This window comes from Emys orbicularis, chromosome 5 (genome assembly GCF_028017835.1).
Source record: "Emys orbicularis isolate rEmyOrb1 chromosome 5, rEmyOrb1.hap1, whole genome shotgun sequence".
NCBI lineage: Eukaryota > Metazoa > Chordata > Testudines > Emydidae > Emys > Emys orbicularis.
Genome location: NC_088687.1, coordinates 101,604,348 through 101,617,341, shown reverse-complemented (window position 1 = coordinate 101,617,341; position 12,994 = coordinate 101,604,348). Strand labels below are relative to the sequence as shown.

The 12,994-nt window shown below is 41.6% G+C and overlaps 1 protein-coding gene across 1 annotated transcript in view; it reads right to left on the bottom strand.

Annotated features, from left to right (window-relative positions):
• The window catches only part of RFC1 (replication factor C subunit 1), an 83,937-nt gene that overhangs the window by 51,214 nt on the left and 19,729 nt on the right, over positions 1 to 12,994 (bottom strand). The window contains exon 4 of the mRNA XM_065404931.1: positions 11,159 to 11,278. Within this exon, the coding sequence (XP_065261003.1) occupies positions 11,159 to 11,278 (120 nt within the window). The remainder of the gene's footprint in view (positions 1 to 11,158; positions 11,279 to 12,994) is intronic.

Sequence of the window (12,994 nt, the reverse complement as noted above, 5' to 3'; positions counted from 1 at the left end):
AAATTTGTTCCATGGAATACTGTATGTACATCACAGCAAAAGTTTAGTGAACGAGCTCACCATCAACACACTGAGCAAAGTGGAAACTGAATAAGATCTCAAAGGGAAAGCATATAAAATAGTAAGCAGCAGAAGAAGAAATTGCTAAATTTTTGCTTTAAATCTTCTCTTGCTATCTCAGTACCTCATGGCTGTGCAACACTAAACACACAATTCACCTATCTATCCCATACTATGTGATGCACTGGCAAAACAGGAGTTCAGATGCCAATAATATATAGAACAACATAAAAACCATTACATAGTGCAAGGGTTCTCAAACTGGGGGTCGTGACCCCTCAGCAGGTCATGAGGTTATTACACAGGGGGTTGCGAGCTGTCAGCCTCCACCTCAAACCCCGCTTTGCCTCCAGCATTTATAATGGTGTTAAATATATAAAAAAGTGGTTTTAATTTATAAGGCGGATGGGGGGGGGCGTCGCACTCAGAGGCTTGCTATATGAAAGCGGTCACCAGTACAAAAGTTTGAGAACCACTGACATAGTGATTATTCTTTCTAAGCACTTCATTCAAGTTACTGTTGTTTATAGAGATCCTATGCCACTGTGAAAAGCAAAACGCCAGTTCTATACAAATTGCACTTCTACCATGGAGAAGTGAGCAAAAACATGAATGAATTCATACACTCCAAACTAATAAAACATTATTTCACCATGGTGAACAACAAACACCAACTGGTAGCCCATGTAAGAGCATAATTTGTTGGAGATTTGTCACACGCTTTACCTCAGGGGAACACGCTGCACCCCCATGTTCATCCTTATAATATGATTGTGTGGTATCCAATGCAAAGCTTGTCATATCAGGTGTCTTAAGAAGGCTCATGATGCACTGAGCATTGTTGTTATAGTAACACTTTAGGTTGTAATTTCATGTGTATAGTATGCTTTGAGCAGGGGGTTGGACTAGATGACCTCCTAGGGTGACCAGATCACCCAAGTCAAATATCAGGACGCGGGCGGGGGGGGGGGGGGGCGCGCGTGACGTGGGGGGCGGGGCAGGGGGCGGGGAAAAAAAGAAAAAAAAAAACCACCCTTCCTCCACAAGTGCTGGAGGGAGGCCCCGGAGACGCAGGGGAAGTGCGGGGCCGGGGTGAGTGAGAGTCCGGCCTGACACGAGCGCAGGCAGGACTCAGTCGGGTGGTAGGGAGAGTAGGGGGGCGGCCCGCAGGGCCAGGCGGCGGTTGTTCTCCCCCCCTGGGCAGCGGGACTCGGGAGCAGTCGCTGCTGCAGCTCCCACTGCCGCGGGGGGAGGAAGCGGCCGATGGCCAAGCTCGGCAGCTGCAGCTCTGGCGCCCCCAAACCCGGGCCTGCTGCGGGGACCCAGCAGCGCGCACGCTGCGCCCAGCCCCTGGCCAGTCGCGTCTGGGCTGGCTGCCCAGCTGGTGCTATCCCGCGGCGGCCCCAGAGTGGGGGCATCAGGCCCCAGCCCCCCCGTCCCGCTCGGGTCCCGCAGGGGAACGAATGGGGCTGGGCTGCCTATGCCCCCACTCTGGGGCCGCCGCGGGATAGCACCAGCTGGGCAGCCAGCCCAGACGCGACTGGCCAGGGGCTGGGCGCAGCGTGCGCGCTGCTGGGTCCCCGCAGCAGGCCCGGGCTCGGGGGGTTCGGGCCTGGGCGCCAGAGCCGCCGAGCTTGGCCATCGGCTGCTTCCTCCCCCCGCGGCAGTGGGAGCTGCAGCAGCGGCTGCTCCCGAGTCCCGCTGCCCAGGGGGGGGAGAACAGCCACCGCCTGGCCCCGCGGGCCGCCCCCCTACTCTCCCTACCGCCCGACTGATTCCTGCCTGCACTGGGGCCAGGCCGGACTCTCACTCACGGCACCGCGCTTCCCCTGCGTCTCCGGGGCCTCCCTCCAGCGCTTGTGGAGGGAGGAGGAATGGTGAGCCCGGGGAAGAGGCGGGGATTCGGGGAGGGAGCCAATGGGGGGGAGGAGGGGGCGGAGTTGGGGCGGGGGGAGGGAGGGGGGCGCGAGCACTTCCGGGCTCCGGAGCATTTCCTTGTTTGTCCAGTGTCCTGACCGCACATCGGTCGGGACGCGGGACAAACAAGGAAATATCGGGACAGTCCCGATAAAATCAGGACATCTGGTCACCCTATGACCTCCTAAGGTCCCTTCCAACCCTGATATTCTATGAGGCTGAAAATGTGTCCTCATAGCTTAAAACAAGCCCAAGCAAAACTCTCCAGGAGCAGAGGGGCAGTTCACACCGCATGTATGGGACAAACCCAGCCCAGCCTCACAGGAACAAAAGGACACAGGCCTAGGCAGCAACAAAGGATCTTTTGGACTCTCGAGTGAGTCACCCCGCTTCCTTTGGTCAGTTTGGGACTCCGATGAGGTAATGCTCACCTGACTCTGAAAGGGGCGGAGGGGGCGGCAAAGCCAAGAGGGAAGAAAGATCATCATAAAAGAGAGAGACATTTGCCGTGCTCTCTCTCTTCTACCTCTATCTACAGACACTGCCACCAAGTGACTGAAGCGAAAGGGAGAGCCTGGCTGAAGGGCAACCAGCCAGCCTGTGGTGAGAAGCATCTAAGTTTGTAAGGGCACTGAAAGTGTTAAGATCAGCTTAGCTTGCGTTTGGCTTTTATTTCATTTGACCAAATCTGACTTCTTGTGCTTTGATTTATAATCACTTAAAATCTATATTTTGTAGTTAATAAATTAATTTGTTTATTTTACCTGAAGCAGTGCGTTTGGTTGGAAGCATGTCAGATACTCTCCCCTTGGGATAACAAGCCTGGTAAATATCAATTTCTTTGTTAAATTGGCGAACTCATATAAACTTGCAGCATCCAGCAGGCATAACTGGACACTGCAAGACGAAGGTTCCTAGGGTTGTGTCTGGGACCGGAGATATTGGCTAGCGTCATTCGGTTGCACAATCCAAGCAGCGGCTGGGAGTAGCTTACATGCTAGAGGTTGTGCATGAACAGCCTGGGATTGGGGGTTCTCACAGCAGAACAGGGTAAGGCTGTCTCCCAGAGTCGAGGATTGGAGTGACCTAGCTGATCACTGGTCCAGATAACACCAGGGAAACATCACAAGGTTACACTAGGCTCTCCTCCTTCCTCAAAACGCTCACTCGGGATGAATTTCTCTTACCTATTGCAATCATATCAGAAGCAGCTTTCTTCATTTCTATCCTCCCTCTCTGCTAATGCCCAATGAAAACCCTCTTGCTGGAAAGCAGGACTCTCAACAGCAGAAGTCAGCCAGCCAATCATCACTCTACTTGTGCATCTCTAATGTGGCCATCATAACTGAACTGAATCAGAAGAGATTAAGATTATAGTATTTAAATTTCCACATGCACTAAATACTTACTAATAACTCTTACACAGTGTGGTAGATGAGTGAATGCCAAATTAGAAAAACAAGCCTTAGCTATCAATACATCAAACTAGATGGGTTTATTACTTTAAAAATCCTTACTCTTTAAACTTTTATTAAAGTGAAGAGAATTCACAGAAGGAATAAAGAAACTATATAGATAGGAAATTCCTTCAAGTTTTCATGATAGGACCTAGGAAATACACCTTGGCAGTGCATTATAGCTCTTATGTTAAATTTTTCTAAATCCACTTTTTCCTGTAATTCTCAAGAGAGCTCTATTAGACTCGTAGATCAAAGATCAACTAAATTAACTGTTAAAGTTCATCAAGAGCTTTAAAGACTAAAAGAATTAAGAGTATTATTTAATATCTATCAGAAGGTAGGCAAAGAAAAACTCAGTGGTGAGTCTCAGAGTCCAGGTCAATTGACTTGGGCTTGCGAGGCTCCAGTTGCAAGGGTAAAAATAGGAGTCTAGAGTTCACACTCAGGCTGGAGCCTGTGCTCTGAAACCCAGCAAGTGGGGAGAGTCTTCAAGACCATGCTCCCACCCAAGCAAGCATGTCTAGACTCATATTTTTAGCGCAGCAGACTGAGCCCTGAGAACCCGAGTCAACTGAACCAGGCTCTAAGACTCAGTGCTACAGGCTTTTCTTTGCAGTGTAGACACACCCTAAGGTACATATATGACCACCATTACCATCATATGTGACTCACAATTGTTAATGTATTTATCTTCACAACACCTCTCTGAGATAGGAGAATGTTGTTGTTACCCCCATTTGACAGAGAGGTGACGCAGAAAGACTAAGTGACTTGCCCAAGGTCACACAGGAAGTCTGTGGAAGAGTGGGGAACCCAGTTTCACCGAGCTGGAGGCTACCACCCTAACCACTGGACCCTCCTTACTCTCCAGTGAATTTCAAAGTTCAAATTCTGTAGGAATCTTATTTTTCACACACACACACTCACACTCCCTCGCAACCATGGATAATCCTACCCACCCAACAGCATGTTAATTAGTTCTCTAGATTTAATTGGAATTGTATATATCTATGCTGTAAAGCACCAGCGTAAAGTGTTACCTTTTTAAGTGCCACTAACATAAAAGCAGCTTTTACAAAGTTATGTTTTGCCACACTCACAAGTATTTTTGCAATCACTACACATCCACAAGGATATCATCTACATCATTATCTGTGTTAATAGTCAGGTATACATTAAGTTCCACATACACAAAAGAAACAAAACAAAAAAACACCACACCACACCCACACAGTTCTTGCCAGCTAGCAACCTCTGATGAAACCAGACCAGGTTCAATGCAGCATAATAACAGGTCATCTTCTACAAACAAAGCTCAAGGTCCTATACTTCATTAAACAGTAAAAAGTAAATGTTATTTAACAGGTACAAGAAGTATTTGGATTTCTCCCAACTTACTGGACTGTTTTACCACAGATAATGGTTAGCAATGGAGGTATTTATAAATAGCTCTTCCTTTTCCTGTTACTTGTAAGATTAATGGTGTTCTGTCCTTGATAATCAATAATCTAAATGAACGGAGTTTGATTTAACTCAGAACACAGTACACAGCAATGATGAAAAATATTTGTTATGGGATTAGAAAGGGTAAACCTAATGGTCTGTACAGCACGAAAGCAACAGTAAGATAAATAGAAAAAAGTTAACCATTTCATTAATCCAGTCATTTACTCTCTTCTACAAAACAATGCAACTTTAATTCATATAGCATTTGTCATAAATCAAATCCCAAAAAAAACGAGTTAAACAGCAGAAACAGAAAGAAATTTAGAGGCATAGGCAAACAACGAAAGACAGACTTCAGACTAGATCTGGAGAGAGAGAGAGAGACTAACAGAACTACTCTTAGGCTATTTCAGACAAATAATTGCTGCAAATAAGGCTGTCACACCAGCAGGGGTAAGGCTGCATGAACAAACAGAAACAAGACTGATATTACACAGAAGGAGTGAAGAGACAACTTGTGACAGGAGCAAGTCCATGAAAGTTTTAAAAACAAGGGAAATAATTTTGAACTGAATGGATTTGGATATCTGTACTTTTAGAAAAATATATTTAAAATGTGCACAACAATATATTGATTACACCAACAAAAGTAATGCTAATGCTGCTGTCAGACAAAACTGACAGAGAAAAAACTACAAATTCAATGCAGTTTGGGGAAAAGATCTCAAAGTAGTACAAGAAATAAATGAAATCCAAGTCCACAGAATGTAAAGCCCATCAAATGTAAACTCAAATCATATCCCTCTCTCTATCCAAACAAGACATAAAAATTTGGAAATATCATTATGGGGTTGTGTTTTTTCTAATATTGAAACAGTTATTGGCTTACTGTGTAGGCCAATTAAAGTATGCTTAACTGGCTATAAAACACTATTCAGTTCCAATGAAATGGAAAAACGAATTACACACATACTAGCAAAAAAATATGAAATGAAATGTTAACCCTTGTATAAAGAAATTGCTTTAGTCATAGCTTAAGTCAACCTTACTCTGTGTGTACCTAGAGCTGCAGTTTTCAGGGATTTCACTATTAACCTTGACCAATGTTCCTATTGTGTCAGATGCAGAAAAGCTTGATCACACCACCTCGTTACATAACAAATCTAAAAATGCACTATTTCCACCTGCTCTCCGAAGAATCTGATTAGGTATCTGTTCTTGAATTAAAGCCATCCAATATCTGGGGGGAAAAATCTAAAATCATTCTGGTAAAGTTTGCAGATGACAAAAATTGTTAAAGGGTAAATAAAGGTTAAGACAGGTCAGTGATATACAGTTTCATATATGGATAGCTTAGTAAACTGGGCTCATTTGAACAATGAGTTTTAATACAGCTAAATGACAGGTCATGAATTTAGGAACAAAGAATGCAGGTTACAGTTACAGAATATAGGACTACATTCTTGAAAGACTCTGAAAAGGATTTGGGGATAATCAACTGAACAGGAGCTCCTAGCATGATGCTGTGGCTAGGAGAGCGAATGTGATCCTTGTACGTATGGAAATACTGGATTATGAGTAGGAAGGCAGTAATACCCCCGTATATGGCAGGGGTGCCCAAACTGTGGCTCGCAAGGCACATGAGGCTCTTTTAATGTTAAAGTGCGGCTCGTGGAGGTCCCTCCCCTCCGCCCGTTCCTCCCCCCCGTTCTCCACCTACCAGACTGGGGAGCGGGAGCTCAGGACCTCTGCCTTGCAGCAGGGTAGGGGGCTTCTGCCCAGCAGAGTGGAAGGAGCGGGGTGCACCTGCCGGGGCTTGGGGCTTCAGCAGGAGTGGGGAAGACCCGAGCTCCAGCAGGTGTGCCCCAGCTCTCGAACTTCTGAAGATTGTTGTATGTGGCTCGGAGGGTCAGTAAGTTTGGCCACCCCTGGTATATGGCATTGAGACCATTAGTGGAATACTGTATTCATTCAGTTCTGTGTCCACACTTAAAAAAATTGGAAAGGGCTCAGAAAAGAGCTGCAAGAACGAGTTGAGGTCTGAAAAATGTGCCTACAATAAGAAACTCTATTTGGTTTACTTAGAAGGGGATTTGATCATGATCTCAAAGTACCTGCATGGGGAGAAGTTTCTGATGGTAGTAAGCTCTTAAAACTACAAAGCAAAAGCATAACAAGATCCAGTGCCTGGAAGCTAAAGCTAGATAAATTCAGCCTGGAAATAAGGCACAATTTTTAACAGTGAGGGTAATTAACCATTTCCACAACTTACTAAGAGACACTGTGGATTGGAGGTCTTCCTAAAAGATAACCTAACCAGAAGTTATGAACCTAATACAAGAATTACAGGATGAAATTCTATGACTTTTGTTGTACGGGCAGTCAGAGTACAATGACCATAACTGGTCACTTTCTGGCCTCAAAAATCTGTCAACATGTAGTTTTCCTAAACTTTAACTGCACTAACAAAAATTAGGCAGCAAAAAGTCTTTTTTTTTTTTTTTTTTTTTTAAAACAAGAGTCTGGTAAAGAGATAAGCTTGGCAAAATAATAAGTGATTCAAGTTGGGTACTTTTAGGCTTTACAGTAGGGAACATTAACCAACCACCATGCAGAGTTTCAAGTGCAAAAAAGCTGATGTACACCAGCAAATGAACAAATCGAAATACTTAACATACTGTACTTCCACTTTAGATAGTTCAGTGTATTGAACATGAACCTTGACATATTATTTACAAAAGGGTTTTTTTAATATTTCAATAAATTAATCCTATCTGCTTCTGCTGGAATCAAATGAAATAAATATGCTCCTTAAATTTTAGAGTACTTGCAATTACACTATCGTCAAGTGCTTCTGCTACTGAATGCTTTGTCTTGTGCCATTTTTTTTCCATATCATTTAAAAAAAAAAAAAAAGTATAAACATTGTAACCTCAGCTGGAAATGTGCATTTTGTTTTTTGGGTTTTTTGTTTGAAGAAGTTTATTGTCCAAAAACAACGTTCTGTTTATCAGAAATAACACACATCACAATTAAATTACGAGAAATATAAAACAAAATACAGGTAGTGCTATATGTGCTATGAACATGCAAGTGTTTTATTAAACATATTATAGATTGGTATCTCGAAAATATGTTAATCTAGTAGGTATTTTACTTTGTGTAACACTGACAGTTTAAGATTTCAATAGGACATTCATTTAGCAGGTATTAATTTAAAAAAAAAAATCTTTTGTTTTAGACTTGATACACACAAACCCGAGACTTTCAACAATAATCCAGCTGTCTGGATCTTTTAGAAGCTCTACTGCTATACAATTAACATTCTTACTTGATAGCAGAAATGATTTCAATACAGTGAAATGATCAGTTGAGCCAAATTTCTAGTTGTTTTTAAGAGTATTCAGCTGCATCTTGTTGAAAATGTACTGCCATTCGAGAGGGATGGGTAAACTGTCACTCTTGTACTTGCTTTCTAACTTGATTGTGTTCTTGTGTATACATCAAGATTTTCTCTACAGCATGCTTTGCAAACACTGGCAAGAGACTTTCACAGTTTTAATTGCCCACATCCATGCATTAAAAGGTTTGGTGTATATCAAGCACTACCTTAACCAGCTTACGGGGCTGATCCAACTTCCACTGAAATCAACGGAAAGATTTTCACTCACTGATGTCAAAGGGAGTTAAATTGGGTGTCTGACCTCTGGAAATAAGCTGAGAGGTTTGACGGCAGGTTGTATAGAAAGTGATTGTACTTAAGATGTGAGAAAATGCCAGTGCGGTTATAAGATACTGATGTCAAAAGAACATGATTGACTCATTTGTCTCTACTGTGACAACTTCTCAAGCTTTGCCACCTGTAAACAGCCTTAACTGCGTAATATAAATATTATGAGACTGTACATACAGTAGAACCTCAGAGTTCCAAGCACCTCGGGAATGGAGGTTGTTCTTAACTCTGAACAAAATATTATAATTGTTCTTTCAAAAGATTATAACTTAACATTGCCTTAACACAGATTTAAAACTTTGCTATTCAGAAGAAAAATGCTGCTTTCCCTTTTTTTTTTTTTTTTTTTTTTTTTTTTTAAAGTAGTTTACATGTAACAGTACTATACTGTATTTGCCTTTTCTTTTTGGGGGTGGGGAAGGGGGGAGAAAGGGAAGGATGTCTCTACTGCTGCCTGATTGTGTACTTCCAGTTCCAAATGAGGTATGGGTTGGCTGGTCAGTTCATAATTCTGGTGTTCATAACTCTGAGGTTCTACTCTATAAATATCATGCATATTTATGAATTCATTCTAATATCCTTATACTTTAACCGCTATGAGAAAGATATGACGGAGTATACAATAGCTTTGTTTATACAGATATATTCCATTTCTGATTACGGACAATGGCTAGATTACCTATGCTACATTTTCAGTAGAGACAGACAAACAACTGATGTCATTTAACTTAATAAATCACATGCAAGCAGATTGACAGTTAGGAGCTACAGTTTTAATACTTTTAAGAAGCAGCAATTATTATACTACACTTATAAAGGAATCTGCTACAAGTTTCATATCCTCGACTGCCAAGTATTTTTTTAATCATTGCTAGAAGGGAAGATAGTTTACCTTATTGTTCTACTTCATAAATAATCTTGCAGCATTCACATTCCTGGGTCTCATCTCTCTATGAATAGGGCAGAACTCTTCCAGTTCTTAAGGTTGTTTGACCCATAAGGGAAGAGGTAGCAGACAGAAACAGGAGTCACCATCCCTAACAGTAGTTAAATGCCACCCAAGATTAGCCACTGCCATTAGAACCTTGCAGTTAGATCCTGGTTTTAGCAGGAGGCAAATGCTCCACAAATTAAAATAAGCTAATCACAAAACAAAACTGAAAACTTAATGCCTCAAAAAGTAGAACAAAAAGCCCACAGAAGTTTAAAGACAAGTCACTATCTCAAAGTTCCCCTCCAAACTCTGAAAGGAAAGGATGAGTTAGTAGGAATTCTGCAAGATGTATTCTATGTAGAAACAGAGGGTAAGGTAAGCAGATCCGCCTCCTCCAAAGGTACCATCTGGGCGGGATTCTTACTCGTGGAAAACAAGTAGCTCAGGGATAGCCCAACAGTGCAATCAGAACAATGGCAACATTGAAAAACATAATGCCAACACCAACAACGAACAAGACACTCTCTCATACGTCATTATCTACAAACAGATATATATTCTGAACAACCAGCATGCAGCCTTAACTCCAACCATAAATATAATTCACCAAAGCACGCACACATGCAGATTCAAATTCTGTGACTGCCAGGTAAAAGTTACTAGCAAATTTAGAACAACAGAATAACCTTAGAAAATTTAGAACTAAACAACAAAGATCATCCATGCGCATAACTCTTTCTAAAGACCACAGAACTGACTGTAAAATCTGAAGTCAGTGGTTAAGTTCAGGGAAGGCAACTGACTCCTACTCACCACTTCTGCTCTTCAGGACCAAAAAATTTAAGAACTTAGGAAGCTGAGATACAGGACTGAGATTGCACAGATGGTATTTTTAAAGAAGTACTACTATAAAAGTAGCAGAGTACAAAAGAATTTTACTGTTATCAGCTTTCCTAATATCAATCTTCCTAATAGTCTGATAGCAGATGGATTAATACTTTGACAATATATTTGGTTTATTTAAGAGTTTGAAAGTCAGAATCAAGGAGGTAAAGACTGAAAACAAAGAAGTTTTGCCACTAAACTTTAATGAAGTAAGCAATTGCAGGAGAGAAAAGACTGGCTAGTCAGATACCAAATGAAAAGCTCTCTCTGAAAACTCAGATAGCTCTCTGAAAACTTAGCTCATTTTAAAAAGAGTGCTCATAAAGAGCTTAAGTGTTTGGAAGTTATCTTTGACCCCAAGGATTATAAACATCACTTGAGGAAACTGAAAAGAGTGCATATGCCAATTCTTGAGAGGACATTCCTGACTAAACCAATGGAAACAAGGAGAGATGGTATATGCCTGGCCAGAACCCAAGCAAGACTGACCACCATCTCCAACACCAAAGGGAGAAGAGGACCTTAACAGCCTCAATGATCGCTCACCATCCCATAACTTTTAGCCTGTTGAAGACTTTGCTAGCCTAATAATGACATTTCTAAAGCTTACCTTTCCCTTTTAAAAAAGCACTCCTCCTTGAATATTATGTCTGTTATGTTTAACTATTTAGTAAAAGCAACCCTCCCATAACAGCTGAATATATCATGTGTTTCACACTTTACCTGTCTCTGAAACATAAACAACAGGATCCTGCTTAAGAACTTTATCAGGTTTTGAAGAGGATGGTTTTCTCTCTCGTGGCTTCTTAGATTTCTTTACTGACTGCGCCTCCTCTTCTGAATCTGTATTTGACCACAGGATAAGTATTATTTTCTTCCACATACATACAGTCTTTAAATAACAGTTCAACACATCAGTTATAAAAACATCCATCTGGGGGAGAAAGGTACTCTGCTGAAGCCCAGAATACAGAGAAAAACGAAGCTGTACCATTCTAATTTAAGAGACCTGTGTCATGGCCACCATCCTTCGACTAGGACAAGGACTAAATGGGACTTCCTTAAGAAGCCATCAATCACCCAGAAGAACTTTTGTTCAACAACAAGAAGCATTCCTTATTACCCATCCCAGGAACTAACTATGTTGCTTCTGCAGTGGGATGAGTTGGAGCCTGAAAATTAAACTCCAGTCTGTGACTCAAGGACTTTTTCGTGCCAACTGACAGAATGCAGATAGGGTGCACAGGATTTTACAGGGATCTGCTGGATCAAATAACTCACTAAAGAATGGCATGTGAGGTCTCTACTGAGAGCCAGTAGTCCATTGATCATCATAATCATTGCAACAATGTATGAACAGATAATCTTCAGTATAGACGCACAACTCCTTAAATACTATGTTTTTAAGGCCGATAACCAGGAGGTAACACGTCTCAGAAAGGTTCCTTTCAGGTAGGGGGTAACAGACACTTGTCTCCCTGTCTGGTCACTGTGGATTTGTGAGCTTCACAATGTATGCCTATTTGAATACTGAGCCAGATGCTTATTAAGCGATTGCAAAAGGACTGAAAAAGCAGAGGGAACCCAGCATATTTAATAGATGGTTACTGCTCACAGCATGACGTGCGTGGTTCAAGGGGACACACTAGCAGAACAAGTATTTAATTTTTTAAACACACACAAAACTGGCACCGCTACATTTCTCTAAGAATGAAATGGTCAATAATCTCAGTGACTGAAAAGCCTGCTAGTCTTTTAAAGCATTTGGAGCAGTACTTCATTTTTCTTCACCCTAATGGAACAGGAGATCTAACGCTCCAGGCACACTGCTGGCACTCAGCAAATTAATAATATATTACAGGTGGCAGCTGGTTTGCATATATTATGTGTAGCACCAAACATTAATTTTGAAATATTTCCTTTAAGGCTCCCCAAGGGTATAAGGACTAGCTTAATATACAATTTCTCTTCAGTTTGATGTATTTTCAATATTCATTGACAACATTCTGGCAGGCTTATTTATTTGTGTGTTCTGCAGGTTTAGCGTATCCCATTGTTTTTCTTTTAAAATTAGAGCAACCTTGTACTATTGAACCAGCACACACACACACACAAAATCAACAGTCTGCAATGGAAGACACAAGCTGTAGGAAAGCCTGTAATCTTTTTTTTCAATTTCATGAAAACTCTAGGAGGCTTCAGCATCCAGAGGGGGAAGAAATGACAGTAACAAGGGGAGAAACCAGAAAGCTTCCAATTTTTTTAAATTTAATTTAAAAAACAAAAAAAACCAAAAAAAAAAACCCTAATATATAAAACTTTTTTAGAAACTATTTTAAATTGCATCTTCTGGAGAATATTCATTAGAATGGGCTGAGCAGTCCTTTCAATTAAATTTTACTTTTTTTCATATTCTGAAATTTAGAATATGTAAAAGCACCTAGAAGCATGGGACAAATGCTTATCAATGTCAGTGGGTCATTCAATATAAAATCAGTAAGGCAGGCCCCAATCCTGCAAGTTTTTCCACATCAGCAGACTCCTATGCCTCTCATACAG